Raw genomic sequence first — 15,228 nt, forward strand, 5'->3', positions numbered from 1 at the left:
TTAATTGTTCTTAAGTTCACTGATGACTTCTTTCCTTTCAAAATGTATAAATAGTTAATTTGACCATGCCTAATGTATTTGCTATCTCTTAAACTGCTTATACAAACCCGATTCCAAAAAAGTTGGGACACTGTACAAATTGTGAATAAAAAAGTAATGCAATAATTTACAAATCTCATAAACATATTTTATTCACAATAGAATATAGATAACATATCAAATGTTGAAAGTGAGACATTTTGAAATGTCATGCCAAATATTGGCTCATTTTGGATTTTATGAGAGCTACACATTTAAAAAAGTTGGGACAGGTAGCAATAAGAGGCTGGAAAAGTTAAATGTACATATAAGGAACAGCTGGAGGACCAATTTGCAACTTATTAGGTCAATTGGCAACATGATTGGGTATAAAAAGAGCCTCTCAGCGCAGCAGTGTCTCTCAGAAGTCAAGATGGGCAGAGGATCACCAATTCCCCCAATGCTGTGGTGAAAAATAGTGGAGCAATATCAGAAATGAGTTTCTCAGAGAAAAATTGCAAGGAGATTGAAGTTATCATCATCTACAGTGCATAATATCATCCAAAGATTCAGAGAATCTGGAACAATCTCTGTGCGTAAGGATCAAGGCTGGAAAACCATACTGGATGCCCGTGATCTTCGGGCCCTTAGACGGCACTGCATCACATACAGGAATGCTACTGTAATGGAAATCACAACATGGGCTCAGGAATACTTCCAGAAAACGTTGTCGGTGAACACAATCCACCGTGCCATTCACTGTTGCTGGTTAAAACTCTTTAGGTCAAAAAAGAAGCCATATCTTAACATGATCCAGTAGCGCAAGCGTTTTCTCTGGGCCAAGGCTCATTTAAAATGGACTGTGGCAAAGTGGAAAACTGTTCTGTGGTCAGACATATCAATGTTTGAAGTTCTTTTTGGAAAACTGGGACGCCATGTCATCCATGACATGGGGTTGCATGAGTGCATGTGGAATGGGCAACTTATACATCTGGAAAGGCACCATCAATGCTGAAAGGTATACCCAAGTTCTAGAACAACATATGCTCCCATCCAGACGTCGTCTCTTTCAGGAAAGACCTTGCATTTTCCAAAATCACAATGCCAGACCACATACTATTTATTTTATTTGTATAGCGCTTTTAACAATAAACATTGTCTCCAAACATACTACATCAATTACAACATCATGGCTGCGTAGAAGAAGGATCCTGGGGTACTGAAATGGCCAGCCTGCAGTCCAGATCTTTCACCCATAGAAAACATTTGACGCATCATAAAGAGGAAGATGCGACAAAGAAGACCTAATACAGTTGAGCAACTAGAAGCCTGTATTAGACAAGAATGGGACAACATTCCTATTCCTAAACTTGAGCAACTTGTCTCCTCAGTCCCCAGACGTTTGCAGACTGTTATAAATAGAAGAGGGGATGCCACACAGTGGTAAACATGGCCTTGTCCCAACTTTTTTGAGATGTGTTGATGCCATGAAATTTTAAATCAATTTATTTTTCCCTTAAAATTATACATTTTCTCAGTTTAAACATTTGAAATGTCATCTATGTTGTATTCTGAATAAAATATTTAAATTTGAAACTTCCACATCATTGCATTCAGTTTTTATTCACAATTTGTTCAGTGTCCCAACTTTTTTGGAATCGGGTTTGTAAATCGATTTTTTATGCAATGGCATATGTTAAAGTTTTCCAACATGTCCAGTGAATTGGCTGACACATAAAACAATTATATATTATCAGTTCCATGTGAGATATACTTTTACATAATCACCTAAGTACAATTGAAATATTTTTTTGTTCTCTGTGTACCTGTCACACAATTTTCTTAATTAACACCTCATTTTTCAGCTGTTGGTACACGGCTAAATATTTATCTTGCTGTAGAAGTGAGGCAAACATTCACGTCTACCTGTATGCGCTCACATTTACCCATTAGTTGTAATTTTATGGTTTTTAAATGAGCTGTGTTGGCAACACACTTTATATTATGAGTGATTAATATAGTTAAGCAACATACTTTGAGTTTGCTTTAGCTTACACACACATTATACATAACTTTAATAAAAGACTGATAAATGAGGTCCATTCAGATTACATGAAACCATTTTATGCACTTTTATACAGACATTGTTTACACCTAATTGTTTATGTAAAAGATACTATATTTATATCAAATATTGTTTAGTACACTGTTTTGCTGCTGTTGATTATCTACTGCAACTGATTTCAATGTAAAATATATAGAGTACTTCTTGTATAATATCTTTAGCAAAATGAACTGCTCTCAGAAGGTATTTTTTTATGCTAACACATCTTTTACCAGGCAGTGAGCCGTAAATATGCTCTTGTTGCTAGTGGCAAAGTATTGATATTGGTTTTTCTAGCTACATAAAACCTTTTTCTTAACAGAAACATTGAGTTAATGTGTTCTCTGATGTCTTTTTCATCCTAAAAGCTTTCACTGTTAGAATGTCACCTGTACCTTTGAACCTCTTTTATACAGTCACAGACATTTGAACATTTATTTAATTCAACAACTGTGAGTTTGCAGGTACACAGGTTTTCTGTTATTTTCCTTAGTAAAAGAAACATAAAAATTCTCCTATACTGCCTGGCAAAAGTCACACACACTAATATTTCTTTGGACAGCATTTTGCTTGGATTACACCATGCATTTACCATGCCATTGTTTTGATAAGCTTATGCAATGTCATAAAATGTTATCTTTCAAGAACGGCATTATTTTTTTTATTATCTTGTACTGATGATGGGAAAGTCAGACCACTGAATAAAGCAAATATTCTAAGTAAAGTTAAGGTCTGTATTCTGTGGTGACTAATCCATGTGTGAAAATAATGTCTCATGGTCTCATGCTTTTACAAATGAAGCTTGATGAATCCTGGCACAGTCATCATGGATAATGCCTGTGCATATTTTATGCACTTTTGCTGAAACCAGACCTGACCAACTAAAGCAACCCCAGATCATAACACTGCCCCACAGTCCTGTACACTGATTGTATAGTAAGCATTAGACATGATGGGTTTATCCGCCTCTCATCTTACCCTGTTGCGTCCATCACTCTTGAACACATAAATTTAGACTCATAAACCCACATGACCTTTTACCTTTGCCCCAGAGTCAATTTTTTATGCTCTCTAGCAAATTAAAGCATTTTTTTCAATTAGCCTTACTGATAAGTAGTTTTCTTAAGGCTACACAGCTGTTTAGTGCCATTGCCTCGAGTTCTCTTTTCAATGCGCATGTGGAAATGCTCTTAATGTAACTATTAAACATAGCAGTAAGTTCTAATATTGTTTTTGTATGATTTGTTTTCACCAAATGTTTTAGTGATCTCTGATCACAATAATAGATTTTTTTCCTTGAAGATGATGGTTTACATACACCGTAGTATTCAATCCAGCTGTTTAGTTTTTTTTGGCCAGGCATGGTAGGTAGTAATTGCCCATTAAATGTGGTAGACCAAAACTAGTTTGAAGAATACTGGGAAAGAAAGTGAAATTTCAAGTTTGGATTAGTGGATAAGAGGTCAGATTATTTAGGTTATTAAGCAAACATAGGCAAAGGGTAAATCTTAAGCTGTTTAAAGATCAGGCTTTTAGGATGTGTTTAGGCCAAACTGAATCATGTTGAAAGTAGCATCTTGTTGTGAGGTGATTTTCTTCAGCATTGTCCGGAGAAATAGTCAGTGCTTTTTTTTGCCAATTGGGCAGCATCACCCCCTCTGTAGTGCCAGAAAGCTTTACACATTGAAAATAAAAGTCTACAATTAATAGAATCGCATGGTATCAAACTACACCTCCGATCCCTGGAAAGAACTCTGACTAACACTCAGCTCTAAAGAATTCGAAACAAGACAGATGAAGCAGAGAAGCCTCAATCATACACCAACAGCTTTAAACTTCAGGCCAACAACATGGTGGATGGACCTGAAATGTTGGATGTTTACGAGAAAAAAGTCAGAATTAGTCAAACTTTTTTTACGTGGCGGAAATGGGCTTCGATAGATTCAAGCCAAATAAAAAGACAGAAAGTTTCCAAAGTTTGGGATCATTTCAAACTAAAACATAAAGAAACAGTGTGTTTACTTTTTTATGAGGAATCTAATTTCTTTTTAGATTTTTATTTATGATTTTTTTTAATTTATATATTTGTATTTGCATTTTGATGTAATATGGCAATTAAATACACTAAATGGGTTTAGTATTCACAGATATTCGTTTATGCAGTTTTAGCAACAATGTCAATTTTTCTGTAACAAATGACTTATTGTTTATTTTAAGAGATCTGTCTTGTATATTTAGTATTGCTCTTTAATTAAAATGTATTAGAATTACAATTCCATTTACTCGATTAAACGATGGAATAATCGGCAGAATACTCGAGTACTAATATAATCGATAGCTACAGCTCTAGTACTTACTGTAGGATAAGATTGTGGTTCCAAACAGATAGCAATTCTAGACGTAAGCCTTTTTAGACTTGCAAAATAATTGAAGCTTGAGGAGACGGTTAATTTTCCAAGAGAACGACCTTACACGTACTGCTACAGTTACACTGGAGTGGTTCAAACCTATAATGTCTTACATTTCCCCAATTCAAGCCCAGATCTTAATCTGATTGCAGCAAGGCCAAAAATTGCTGTTAAGCAATGGCCAAACTGACAGACCTTGAGCAAAATTGTAAAAAAAGTGTGACCAACCTCCAACATGTCTGCTTGTATTAGTTTTTGTGTCACAGTAAAAAATAATTTGCACGTTCAGTTGTTAAATATGATTTAAATCAAACAGTAAAATCTTAATTGTGTCAATTGTATTTCTGGTGAAATGCAATGTATCTAAGCAAGGAACTGGACATGGTTAGTCTGCTTACACTATATTATGTAGTTGATATGAACTAACTTGAGTTCCATTAGTGGAACTTAAGTTCATTCACAAATACACCCAGTTTGCACCATACCAGTTGTAATTTGAATCATTGTCTGTAAAACTACAGATGCCATAAAAAAAAAAAAAAGTAAATCATGTAAATAAAAGAAACCCAATTCATATTAATTACCATTTATCAGTTCTTCATTTTTTTAATTTATTTTATTAATCAAGAAGGTAAATCTTTTCAGCGTTTTTTAGAAATTGAAAGTAATTTGTGACCACAGTAGGCACAAGCCTTCACAATGATTTTAAAATACAAAAGTTGTTTTCAACTTTTTATTTTAAAGACAGATGTTGACCTGAGAAGTTACAAATTGTGTTAAATGACCAGAGTGGAAGCGTTCTGAAGAACTAGAACTGCCTAGTTAATTCTAAATGCTGCAAACAAGGAAAATAGAAAAAAGTAATACACTGCACCCACGTAACAAATGTTCAGTATGCCTATGATTAAGAACAGCATGTGAACCGCCATGGTTCACATCTACAAGTCAAGCAACCCAGAAGATTCGGGCAGCTAAAAAACAGCGACAGGACAAAGTTTGACAATTTCCAAAAGCAGCATTCAAAATCTCATTTTAATTTGTATATTTACTCCATAAACATTATTACAAAACTCAGCAAGTTACCAATATTACATTGTCACCATACAGGCGGGTTCACAAATATTTAAAACTTTTGCAACAGTTACAACATAAACCAAAAAATACTAGAATAATTTACATGAAAAAATCTATAAAACAGCAAGTAGTTCACAAATTAGATTTCGTCTTCATTTTTCTTCAGTTATGTATTTGTGTTTTTCACAATAACACAATACTCCCACAACAAGTTCAATTTTGTTGTACAAAACTCCCAACAAAAATGTCGATTTTTTATTTTTTTTAGGTTACTTGACATTTTGGTTTTTAAAACCAGAAAATTTTGTATTATTCATCCTTTTCACTGCCTGCATAGGCACAAAAAAGGTTACTCACACATACTAATACTTCACAGCACTTTCTAAGAAAAATATACACTTACAAAATATGTTACAAATTGGCACAGAGAAAAATATACAGTGTTTTTTGTTGTGTCAAGAGTTTGTTAAGAATCCCTCTGATATCAGCTCTAGACAATATTTATAAAGCTCAATAATTTTTTTCAAAAGTAATCCAATTAACGTCAAATAATTAATGGTGTGGATACATCAAACATAACCATATATTATACATTCATAAAGAGAGGATTAGGGTTTTCATTTGTTTATAACTATATATATTACGATATAGTCATATTAGGGAGGAGAACTTTTGCTTTCTTAGCACCAGTAAGAAGAGGCAGCTTAACAGTGGCACACTGTAAATCTCAAAGAAGTACATTCAATTGAAAATAGGCAGAAATGAAAGAAGGCAGGCAAGAGGGCATGACAGCCCATGTGCAGTTTTTTTTCTACCACCAGCATGTCCTGGTCCCTAATTATGGCATGCTTAACAGAATGAAGAGAGGCTAAAGGACACAGAGCAAAACTGAGCAAAAAAACTGTTATGTTGAAATGTTGCAGTAATGAGTGAACATACTTTTAACCATTAAGGCATTTTCCATGTCAATTGTCCTTCTTAATATTTTCTATAATATTCATTTTTTCAATCAAATGAGAATAAATACAACATGCACATATATTTACCAGCAACTTTAATAACATTCATGTCATTGTCCAATCATGTGATAGCAGTGCAATGCATTCAAATATGAAGAAGTCAAAAGCTTCAAAAACATCAGAATGGTTAAAAATGTGATCTTAGTGACTTTGTGGCTTTTTGGTGCCTGATATTTCAGATACTGCAGAATCCCCTGGGATTTTGTATTATGTGAACAGTAAATGAAGCTCTTGAGCTGTATGATTTTATGCATTGTGCTGCTGCAACAACTGACTGCATAACTGCATGGACGTGCAAGAATACATGCATTCCTATTAAAGTGGCTGGTGAATGGTAAACAGAAAATTCAAGGTCAGTGTTTGATTCCATACTTTCCCCAATTTACAAATGACTGAATAGGTCTGTACATATGTAGAGCTAAACTAAATTACCAAATGCAGCATTTCCTATGCAGAGTAAATTTCTTGACCTTCATAGATGTTAACAAGTGTGACCTGTTTTCAGCATTTATGATCAGAACCTTCACAGCTGAATTTCCAGACCAAGCCACATGATATACGAACTGAACAATTTTCCCATTCACATATACAACATGCAGGTAGTAAATGCACTGTACTTCAGTAATCACCAGAAAAAAACTGTAATGGCTAAATATATTAGGTACAAGTGCATGTGTATCTGTTTATGTACAATATATATGGATGATCATGACCAAGTTAATTACTGAATGTTGACATTATTTCACCGGTTAATGTGTTCGATATGTTAAACGCAATGTGGGGAGAAATCTCATACACTCACAATCATAGAAGTATTTGGACACCATTGTATTCCACTACCAGGTGCATTTGAGGTTTGTAAGACATTTAAGATCCACAAATTTTAAATGTACAGAGGGTTTCACTTGGACTTTCAGTTCATGCAAACTTTCAGCTTGCATTCAAGGCATTTCACAAAATATTGCATTATATATTCAATATTGTAACCAGTTAGGAATTACAGCAATTTTATTTCACAGTCCCTCCAATTATTTACTTAAGAGTAATTGGACACTTGATGATATGAAGTTTGTTATTTCATTCCAAGTAAGTTCATTCCAATTTTCTTTATATGGTCCAAAGTAGTGTTGCTGCAACACTCATGAACAGAAAGTTCAGATTAGTCTTTGCTATAAAACATCTATTAAAAGAAACCTGTTCAGTTCTTAAATAATTCTTTGGACAGATATAATCAAGATTATTAGAATTATGTAAAGAGAGAACATTGAAGAAAGGAAATGAAGGGCTCAAGGGCACTATTTTTATCTGTCAAACACGGAGGCAGTGTTATGGCATGGGCTTGTATTGCTGCCCATGGAACTGGGTCACTGGTGTTTTTGATGATGAAGTCTGAAGCGTATAGAGCTATAATTTCTGCTTAGATTCAGTAAAGATAAATAAAGACCCAAAGCATACTGTGAACCCAAGAGTTTCTTAAGGTGAACAAAAGGAATGCTCTCAAATGGCTGACACAGACATCTGACCTCAACCCAATTGGACATGCTTTCTGTTTACTGAAAACACAGCTGAAGGCAGAAAGAGACACAAACAAGCAGCAACTAAAGGCAACTGCAGTAAAGACATGCCAAAGCAATTCAATTTGGTGATGTCCATGGTTTCCAAACTTCAGTTTGTCAAAGAATGCAAATGATTTGGTCTCACGTATTTAAAATTGTTACTTTGTCCAATTGCTTTTGAGTCTGTAAAAATGGAAAGAGTATAAAAAAAACACTGTAATTCCTAGATGTTTGCAATATGTTTTGTTAAACATCTTGATTTCCTAATTTCAAATACATGGTTGCGGTGACCTTAAAAGTCTTACAAACAAATCCAACTTGTGGTAGAAGTTAATAATCTTCAAATACCACCAACTATCAACAAATTAGGGCAAAAAACATGTCCTCACACATTTCAACTAATACTGTCTTCTAAATAATACTCTTTCACTTTATTACCTGAAATAAAATAAGTATGCATTTTAAAATAAAGATCAAATTGTATTTTCAACCAGTCACTGCTAGCTTTCAGTTTTGTAGGTTAACTGGATATAAAACAGCTTGTTTTGTTCAACAATATAATAAAAAGATACAGGGACCCATGCATGCACATTCACACCTTGGAGCAATTTAGTATCACCAATCTGCCTACCTGCATGTTATTGAAAATCAGTAAACCCACACAGACAGTAACTCATGCACAGACATAACCCCAGGACCTTTGGGTTGTGTAGCAGCAAAGCTAGCCACTATGCTATTGTACCACCATTTGAGCTAAAGATTTTTAAGAAAGTCTGACTGATAAGTTTATTGTCTCGACAGAACAATTTTCTACCACATGATTATGTGAAAATTAAGTTTTTATCTGAAGATAACTGGAATGTAATAAATGGATGGCTGCAGAATCTTCATTAATCAATGCTTATAAGCTTTCATATTAAGTTTGTTAGCTAGGTAGTTTCTGAAACAGAATCTAAATACCAAATATTTTAATCATTCAGTTAGATTTTCATAGAGATTTCTTAACCTGCATTAAAGGCATGAAGAAACTTGAATTTTTCCCAAAATATTCCTTATAAATTAAGCACTCCCTTAAATAGCTACAACCATGCATTCCCATAAATTTCATTCATTACCATGCTCATCCTTTAATATCAGTGTGGTGTCCTTGTCTAACTAGAAGTGACAGTGTCCATATCTTCTGTGCTTTTCATCATTCCTTGTTTGTCTTTATTTTCAAAAGCCACATAATGCTGAGGTAAATTTATTTTGGCAAGTCAGTGGAAAAAAAGAGGATAGTTCAGTCTTGTTTTGGTTACGTGAGTGGCCATGTACCACTGTCAGCTGCAGGTGCTCTTCACAATATAGGATCCCAAAAAGAAAAAAAGAATAATCTGGAATGTTAACTCACAGTCTTGAAAGGGTGCGCCCAAAATTCTCGTGAAAAGTAAATTCAACAGCCAGTGTTTATAATGATAATAAATTTGCACAGATATTACATTTGGCACATTGATCTTTAGAATTCATGTCGTCATTAAATAGTGCATTTCTGTACAGGGTCACCCAAAAAAGTGAGTTTCCATGGCTTAGAAATGTCCCTCTAAGATAAGTTCCAGTAATACTCCTGTAAAAGCATAGTAAAAGCATTAGAATAAAATTATGATTCCATGCCATTGGTAAGAAAAATAGGACAAAATGTTAATCTGATATGTCTTTGATACAAAATGGTCCCAATATGTGCTAGTGATGTTTTTAGGGCCTACAAAGGATGTTGCTTATCCAAGATAGCATTTCGATTTTAAAAAGTCAGGCAGTATGAGGGAGAGGGCAAGATGAGGTCATCCTGTTTATGCATACAAAATGTAATAAGGGAGCTTACTTTACACGACACAATTTTTTTTAAAATTCAAATAGCTACGTTTCAAACAAAGAAGTATAACACAAAGTTAGGGTAGTAAATTTCACTTTAAAAAAATGGCTCCCGAGAAGACACGTTGCATTAATGAAGGATTTTTGTTTAACTTCAGACAAAAAGAACCAAAACAACTACAAGGAAAAAATTGCAAAAGCATGAAAAAAATGCAGCCATGGTAGGTTAAAATCTCAATCAAGCCTTGCACAATCACTCAATAGGTAGTTTGTAAGTACATATAATTTCTCATGCAAGATATCTATATCTTCTTCAAAGGGCCAAAATAAGGAAGGTGGGCCAAGGGTAATTTCCATGCATCTCTGGCTTTGAGTCAGTGCAGGTATACCAGGGATTGAGGGCTGAGCAGGAGGTTTGGGAAAGTGAGGAACGTGCATCAGCAGCTAGTTACAAAATATTACCTCAGTTTTTCAAATGAGGTCATCAATGCTATGTCCTTATTTGGGTCAGCCCTCTTGCCTTTAAGGTTTTCGATCCGAGGGAATTTTGCGCTGGTTTTGTGACGATACATCTTTTTGTGTGCAGGTCCATTTATGCCTGGTACCCCAAGATTAGACTTATCGAACATGTTACAGCCCAAAGCTAACTGGGGTAAAAGTGGATGAGAGGCATTGAACTTTGCTTGATTTTTTCCACATTTCCCCCCTCCTTTCTTGCCTTTTGTACCTTCAGCAGACACAGCACCTTTTTTCCTGGGCTCTGACGAGGTTCCTGCCAGGATTTTGAGAGTCTTCAGCTTTAGACTATTTGCCTCTGAGGGTAAACACATGTCTGTTGCAGGGCCCCATATTGGCTCAATTGAGGTCATCATGAAACGCTGCACTTCAGCCATCCCTGACACTATGTTAGAAAGGATGTTGGATGGCTCTTCAAACTCTCGCTGGTCATCCGTGCAACTGTTGGCCTCTGACCAGCCCATTCCTGGCCAGTCCTCAGAGCTGCTATCTGTCAGCTGGTGTGTCATACACTTTGAATCCCCATTCTGGCCTTTAGTCTTTTCATCCAGTAAGGCTTTTAGTTTTTTGGATGCACGTGAATTCTGTCGTGGGGTCTTGACCTTCTCTCCCTTTGCAGCTTTTGGTTTGGTTGCTTTGCTTTTTTTACCATTTTGTCCTGAATTTTGCTTGTTGCTGCTTTTCTTCTTTGAGCCTTTTTTGCCACTGATCATGTCAGCCCCTTGCTCATCAAAATCAGTTTCATTCTTGGACTTAGTTTCCAGGCTTACATGGTTGTCATTATTAGAACTGTGCAACTGATACTTGTGATTATCTACTGCAAATCCAGCCAGGTGTTCTTGGTGTTCTACCGTGTTGCAATTCCATTTCACCTCTTGAGCACCCTCCATTGTAATCTCAGACCCATTCTGGATAACTTTGGGATTTCCTAATCGCTTCAACTCTCGCCATGTGACCTGCGGGGACAAGTTAGGTGTTTCAGGAGGTGAGAGCTCTGACAGTGATGCATGTCTGAATTTATCAGGAGTGAAGTTTGAGATATCTAGTAAGTCCGTTGACTCCCTTAGTGGGGTGATTGCATCAATGCTCTGCTGAATCACCAGTTTGGGACTACAGTGGGCCAGAAAGTTCTCGTTCACATCATTCTCGCTATCTTTCTCACAAGACTTGAGACTTAGAGAGCTGTAATTACTGGATGTAGCTGACAACGAGCCAACCGAGTCGAAACTGATGAGCCTTCCATTGTCACTGTGCAGTGTCCCTCTTTGAAACTGTAGCTGGCCTTCCATACTGGGAACCTGACATGCTTGAAAATCTGAATCAGGTGGCAGTGCCTGCTCAGGCATGTAATTTTTTTCATAAAGCATTCTGTTAGTATCCAGCCCCAACTGACTGTACCCTGTAACTGTAAGGTTCTCTGAGATTGGCAAAGGCATGGGATTAGGGAAGTTGTTAGGCAAGACTGTTGTCTCAGGGATATCAGTAGTGAATTGCTGATTCGGGTCAAGCTGGGTGTGCCACATTTGGGTGAGACTGGGGCAGTTCTGAGGAGACTGCTGGAGCTCTGATTCAGAGGGTGGGGAGAGTACACAGCTTTGGGCTAGCTGAAGACTAGCAAATTGCTGCTCTTCCAAAGAGAGACCCAGAGATTGCTGCCTGGGGTTCTGCTGAGAAAAAAAAGAGCCACCAGAACCACCCAAGGAGTCTGAGGCTTCCAACAATGTCTGCAAATAGCCTCCAGGGATAACAGACATACCTGTTGCCACATCATCAGATGATGTAGCTTTGTTATAGGAGCAGGTGTTAGACATGAAAACTATTTTTTCAGTGGTCTCAGCTGTTTGACTCTGAGGACTGTGTGCAGCAGAGTTGATCTCAGTTTCATTTCCACCCCCTACAGTGTCCTTATTTTCTGTCACAGTATCAGTCTTGTTTGTCTGGCTTTCTCTGTTCTCTTCAAATTTCTTCATTTTCTCTATTCTGAGCCTTGCTTCACTTTTAAATTTACGAATTTTGACCATTTTATTTCCTATTCTTCTCTCCTCTCTCTCCTGTGATCTGCTCTTTGGGGTAACAGTGTGTATAATGTCATCTGGGTCTAATGTACTTGAACAACTTGGGTCTGATATTGGTAATGATTGTACTGTGGGGGCTGTCTCTTCTTTAGAGCCAGAATCCTGTCTCAGATCAGAGTAAGAGAAGCCATGCTTGTGGGGTGATTGTAGCACAGCTTGAATTCTCTGAATCCTAAGTCTGTTTGCTAGCTTGTGTTTCCGTTTGGGAGGGCTAGACCTAAACGGTCGATTCTGTCCATTAAGATGAAATTTGTGTTGATCTGCTGTGTGCAGTCTAAGCTGTTCTTCATGTTCCCTCTGTTTTTTCTGCCAGACATCCTTAAGAGGAGCTAGTTTTTCATATTCACTAATTGTGTTCTCATTTAAACTTACAGTCATGGCTGTTGGATCAGTTTTGCAGAGCTTTACACACATGTATTTTTCTCCTTTGAACCTGTTGATAATAATATATTTGATTATCACCGGTGGCTCTTTACGGGATGATTTTCTTCTCTTTTTAGGGCACCAATCATCATCCTCTTCCTGTCTTGGACCAGAAGGTATCTGCTCACGCTTTTCATTGTTTTTTTCACTTTCAATAGAGTCAACATCATAAAGGTAGTCATCACTGTACCTGACTTTCCTTTTTGCTCTTAATCCATAGTTTAGAGGGTTGGAAGAGCAAATATTCTTTAGGGAAAATACATTTCTCTCTTTGCTCTCATTAAAAGTGTCAAAGGAATACCCAGTGCTAGAGCTGTCATCGCTATAGTCCTCCGAGTCTTCAGTTGAGTTGCTAGAATCAATAAAGTAGTTCATTTTTGGACTGTACTCAGATGCCCTCTCTAAAGAAATATAACTGCCGTTTTCTTTATGTTCATTTTCTAGTGCAAGTTCGTCAGGTTTAGCTAAGAGGTCATCTTCACTCTTCTTTACCACACTACCCTCTGTCTTTGTGGCATTTACCAGGACACTGGGAAAAAAGTTAAATTGTGTTTCCTCCTGTAGGACATTTGTCTTTTCCCTCATATTGTCCTGAAAAGACTCATAGCGGATTTTCAATGAGCACATGTCACTGCTCAGGGCAGAATCATCATCGTCATCAAACATGTAGTTATCCACATCCTCCTCTGAGAAAAGGTTTACTGAAAGCTCATTTTTTGAGCATAAGTCTAGCAACTCCATTTTGCTCTCACTGATAAATGACTCGATGTATCCCCAGTCTTGGTTGGAACTGGGGAGCAGACCATCCTCTCCATTGCATTTGTCCAGCATTAAACCTTCATACATATTTCTGGATGTCTGATCTTGGTCATTTTCTGTTTTATCTAAATTCTTTTTCTCTCCCATCTGGGATTTTGGCATGGGAAAGCTTAAAAGCTGGTCAGCTAGAAGCTGCTCGGAACAATTGCCTGTTTCATTGAGTCCCATGCACTGCATGGTAGAAATTGAGCAAGCATCGTATTCACGGTTCATGTCAGTCATTTTTAGGTTTATAATGGGCTCATTATCCAGTGCATCCTTGGTCTCAATGATACAGCCCAGGCAAGTGCGACTTTGCTGGATTAGACAGTCCTCGGTCATCCCAGATATGCCCATTGGTTCCATCATGGTGAGGAGCGGTTTATTAGTGTCCGCTGACAGGGACCAGGGATTTACATCCTTGGTAACACAAGCTGTGAGGGATATGGCACAACTGCTGGATTCATCAATGGGCTGCTCAGGTGTCTCAGTTAGAGTCTGTGGTGAAGGTAGGCTTGGGAGACAGTACTCTCTTAATGCCAAAGCTACTCTGTGGCCATCTGAACCACCTCTTTGGGCACTCAAAACGGCAACCGAGGAGGAGAGGGGGAAGGAGTTATCTGCAGCACCATACAGCTTTAGATTACCTTTCAGCTCACATGATCCTACACAAAGAAAGAAAAAATAATATCAGCACCACACATATATTTTACCAAGAAATAACCATTTTTTTAAATAGCTTTATTTCACTTAAGTATCAACAATTAAGTCTATCATTGAATCGATATAAGGACACATTTCCTTGTATACTATATAGCCAAAAATATGTGGATATCTGGTCCTCATTCCCACAAAGTAGCACTGAGTTGGAAGCAGTTGTCTGTAATATCTTTTTTATATGCTTATACGTTACGATTTCTCTTCATTAAAACCGAGAAGACCAAACCTGTTCCAGCATGACAACTAGCACAAAGCAAGGTTCATATACACATTGTTTGCCAAGTTTGAAGTGAAAGATCTCAAGTGGCCTGCAAAGAGGCCTGACCTCAACTCCATCTACACCCAGTAGCAGGATCTGACCTTACTAACGCTCATGTATATAAAAGCAAATACCCAAAGCCATGCTCCAAAATCTAATGGAAAACCTTCCCAGAAGTGTGGAAGTTATTATAAAAGCAAAGGAGATTTAATCTGAATTTTGATGTTCATCCCAAGCACATATGAGTGTGATTCGTAGGCGTCTATATATATTTGGCCATATAATGTATATCAAGGGATGGAAGCTAGCTTATTCAAAGATATATACTTGTTTGCTTTGAATAATTTATCAGTATCAGCTGAAGCAGTAAACTCTCATGCACACACACACACACACACACACACACACAC

At 36.9% G+C, this 15,228-nt stretch overlaps 1 protein-coding gene across 1 annotated transcript in view; it reads right to left on the bottom strand.

The window, feature by feature from the left end:
• Positions 1-5,543: 5,543 nt before the first annotated feature.
• The window catches only part of nexmifb (neurite extension and migration factor b), a 56,456-nt gene continuing 46,771 nt past the window's right edge, over positions 5,544-15,228 (bottom strand). The window contains exons 3-4 of the mRNA XM_046850105.1: positions 10,490-14,504; positions 5,544-9,782 (exon numbers count right to left, since the gene is read on the bottom strand). Of these exons, the coding sequence (XP_046706061.1) occupies positions 9,626-9,782; positions 10,490-14,504 (4,172 nt within the window). The 3' untranslated portion in view covers positions 5,544-9,625. The remainder of the gene's footprint in view (positions 9,783-10,489; positions 14,505-15,228) is intronic.

The sequence above is a fragment of the Silurus meridionalis genome, chromosome 5, assembly GCF_014805685.1.
Source record: "Silurus meridionalis isolate SWU-2019-XX chromosome 5, ASM1480568v1, whole genome shotgun sequence".
Classification (NCBI taxonomy): Eukaryota; Metazoa; Chordata; class Actinopteri; order Siluriformes; family Siluridae; genus Silurus; species Silurus meridionalis.